The sequence below is a fragment of the Buceros rhinoceros genome, unplaced genomic scaffold (assembly GCF_000710305.1).
Source record: "Buceros rhinoceros silvestris isolate BGI_N320 unplaced genomic scaffold, ASM71030v1 scaffold38165, whole genome shotgun sequence".
NCBI classification, from domain to species: domain Eukaryota; kingdom Metazoa; phylum Chordata; class Aves; order Bucerotiformes; family Bucerotidae; genus Buceros; species Buceros rhinoceros.
The window spans coordinates 1-3,624 of NW_010414028.1; the positions used below are offsets into that span (position 1 = coordinate 1).

General features: G+C 56.1%; 1 protein-coding gene across 1 annotated transcript; it reads left to right on the forward strand.

Annotated features, from left to right (window-relative positions):
• Window positions 1-70: 70 nt before the first annotated feature.
• Window positions 71-3,565, forward strand: PPT1 (palmitoyl-protein thioesterase 1; the record flags this gene model as incomplete). Its single annotated transcript, XM_010136963.1, has 8 exons — window positions 71-180; window positions 891-1,018; window positions 1,311-1,381; window positions 2,169-2,271; window positions 2,361-2,451; window positions 2,779-2,877; window positions 3,075-3,146; window positions 3,373-3,565. Coding segments are annotated over 8 exons (797 nt in total), but the record flags the coding sequence as incomplete, so codon positions are not given.
• Between the last annotated feature and the right edge of the window lie 59 nt (window positions 3,566-3,624).

Consider the following 3,624-nt stretch of genomic DNA (forward strand, 5'->3'; position numbering starts at 1 on the left):
GGTGTGTTCGTGGGGGAAAGGCGAGGCCGGGGCGGTGTGTGACGGTGCGCCGCGGTGTCCCCTCTCACAGGTGACAGCTGCTGCAATCCGCAGAGCATGGGCTACATCAAGAAAATAGTGCAGAATAAAATACCGGGGATTTACGTTCTGTCTCTGAAGATTGGGAGCAACCTGATACAGGTAACTGCCCGCTGTCCCCCGCGGTTCTGCTCGGCAGGGCAGGCCCGGCGGGGCGGTCTGAAGGGGCCATAGTTACTGTGGTCTCTGCTGTTAACGTGGTCTCACGAGGATTCGTGTTGTGCTTCCACTGCTCGTTCGTTCTTTCGTATGAAGGAAACAGCTATGACAGGTAGAAACCAATAGTCTGGGTAATGCACGCAGAAAAGAAGCAGGGAAACCCAGATCCCTGGTCTGAACTGGGTTAGTGTGCAGATCCGCTGGTTAGCACTCTTAACCACTCCGGGTAGCACAGAGGCACGTGAGGAGCATCTGTGCTAAAGCAGAGCTCTGTCCCTCGCCATCCGCTGTGATTTGCAGCCCTTTGCTCACCAGACATTGCCAGCGTGACAAAGGTACAGACCTCTGCCCCTCTGGAGAAGATGGGTGAGGTGGGATTTCTAATTTATAGATATACGTAGATACTAATCTGAAGGGACTCAAACTGCCGAGAAATGTGAGGAAATGTCACCGTTCCATACGAGGCAGTTTCTCCAGGCAGAGCAGGAACAGAGACTGGTGGAGTCTCAAGCCATGAGCTCGCTGCTGTCGCGCTGAGGAAGTGAAGGTCTCTTTCGAAAGCGGAGCCGATAGCGATCTGGTTGCAGAGGTTAAAATAACAGGCGTCACCGTAGAGGTGTAAGTGACCCGAACTAACCCAACTGCTCCATCAGGATATGGAGAACAGCTTCTTCATGAACGTGAACGATCAGGTGACAGAGGTGTGCAGCCAGCTCGCCAAGGACCCGCACCTGAGAGGAGGCTACAACGCAATGGGCTTCTCCCAAGGAGGCCAGTTCCTGTAAGTTCCCGCTTCTCCTCCATTTCGAGGGGTTTCTGCGGGGTTTCGGGTTCTGGTCTGGAACTCTCCTGACGTACTGAGCAGATGTAAACTGACACTCCCTGTCATAAAGGCAGGAGTGCTCCAGAGGCGGCAAGAACGCGTTTTCCTGTAGCTCTGCTCTACCAGGAAGGGTTAATTCTTGCTGACAAATGCAAGTGCCTGAGCCCACACCGTGAGGAGCTGAGATCTGCCTGTGCACCAGCACTGGTGGCCTGGGCAGGCTGCTCAGCTCCCTCCTCTTCCTCCGCAGGCGGGCGGTGGCCCAGAGGTGTCCTTCTCCCCCCATGCTCAGTCTGATCTCCATTGGGGGGCAGCACCAAGGTAAGGACCTCTGAACCCACTCGCCTCCTGAGCACAGGGAATGGTGAGGGGCTCTGGCTGGCAGAAGGAATGGGTTTTTTTGTCCTCTTCCTATAAACTGACCGTTTTCTTGGGAATTAAACTGCCCTTTTGTCCCTGTCTGAACCAGGTGATCTGCCCTGGCCCCGTTGTTAACCAGCTACTTTATCTTCTGCCTTGGTCTTGCTTGGCTGGCAACGAGAAGAGGCCTTTGTAGCAGACGATTCATTGGCTGGGTTGGGTTATTTGCTTTGGAAGCACTTGGTGTTAGTTGTGAGAAGAAATTTCTAACTACACAGCAAGACCCTGTGAAACCAAACCTTCTGGGTCACAAGGATGTTCCACCTCCCAGGGCAGGGAGGTGCCTTTCGCGGTGGATTGCAGCGGTAGCATCAAACTGGAGGGGTGTGGCATTGAGAGCGGCTGGCAGTGAATTTCCAACCATTCCGCGGGTTGAGGCTGTTTCTTTGTGGCGTGGTGGGAAGGCTGCAGGGAACCATCCCGGGACATATCGATCGAGCTGGATGTTCCGCCCGTCTGCATGCCCCCCTTCTCCAGCACCATCCCCTCAACTCATGCCACCAGTGTCACCTGTGTGTGTTATGCCCAGGGGCAGGAGGGCACGCTGATGAGATTGCAGGATTAACAGCTGCCCGATCCCCTGGGTAATTCTCGCTGCTGCTCTGTAAGAGGCCAGTTCGTTACCAGCCAGAGGGATTAAGGGATTCCAGTTTGTCTGACCACCTTGTTCCATGTCTCCACACCACAGGCGTCTACGGCTTCCCCCGCTGTCCTGGTGAGAGCTCCCACCTCTGTGACTGGATCCGAAAGATGCTGGATCTGGGCGCCTACACGCCAGCGGTCCAGGAGCAGTGAGTACATCCATCAGGCTGCCACCACGGCGGCCAGCCCCGCGTGAGAAGCTCTGGGTTTCGGTCCGATCTGTGGTTTCTCTCTCCAGCTTGGTACAAGCAGAGTATTGGCACGACCCGCTGAAGGAGGAGGAGTACAGGAAAAACAGCATCTTTTTGGCTGACATTAATCAGGAGAGGGTAAGGACCTGGCTCGTACAGTGTGGGTTTGCTGGCAGATGTACGGAGACTTGTCTGTGGCAGAGCAGTTCCTGTGGCACTGCGCTCTTCTGGGGAGGCTGGTGCTCAGTCCACCCATCGCCTTCCAAGCAGGTGAATCCTCTCCCTCCCTGGGAAGGTGGGGGGCGCTCATCCCCTCGTTACAGCCTGGAGATGAGGCTGAATGCCACAAGCGCAGCCAAGGAGGCTGCAGGCAGAAATCCTGCCTGCCAGGATGGTGCACGTGCTTTCCCTGACCTGCCTCTGGGCTTTCCAGTGAGCTGGACCTGTTCTCTGATGTTTCATCAGGGCATCAATGAGACCTACAAGAAAAACCTGATGGCCCTGAAAAAGTTTGTGATGGTGAAATTTCTCAATGACACCATGGTCGACCCTCCGATCTCTGAGGTGAGGCAGCCAGGGTGGGGGCTGCTTTCGGGCGGTGGTTTGGTGCTTGTTTCTGGTCTGTCCTTTGCTGGCAGAACTCGAGGTTGGTGAGGAGCAAACAGAGCACAAACACAGGCCTGATGCTGTGCTGTGGGCGCAGGCGCTGCTGAAAGCAGCTCCCCTCCTCAGCAGCTGCTCCCTTGCTTTTATTCTGACAGTGGTTTGGGTTCTACAAAAGCGGCCAAGCCAAGGAGACCGTCCCGCTGAAGGAGACCTCACTGTACACAGAGGTGTGTTCTGTGGCAGGGGGGTTTGCTGTTTCCACTCCAGAGTGTCCCTGGGGTCTTGAGGAGCTCCAGACCCCCCTGCTCTGCCGCTGCTGGGGCATCATCTCCCTGCTGGGGAGGGCATTGTCCCCCCAGCAGTGGGAACCAGTCTCGTGGCTGGCTCAAGGTCTCCTCCAGTGCACGTTTCACGACTGCTCTGCTGAAGCTGCAGTCATGCTTCTCTCCGCAGGATCGCCTGGGGCTGCAGGAGATGGACAAAGCGGGAAAGCTGGTGTTCCTGGGGGTGAAAGGGGACCACCTGCACTTCTCAGAAGAGTGGTTTTACTCCACTATCCTCCCCTTCCTCCAGTGAAGCTTGGGGGAGGCACCTGGGAGAGGACTGGGGGGTCTGTCACTGTAGTTAATGCAGCTGATACTGGGCACTTTCTGCGAACAAGCCGGGGGGGATCTGGGGAAGGGGAAGAGGGGGGTTAGCTTGGCA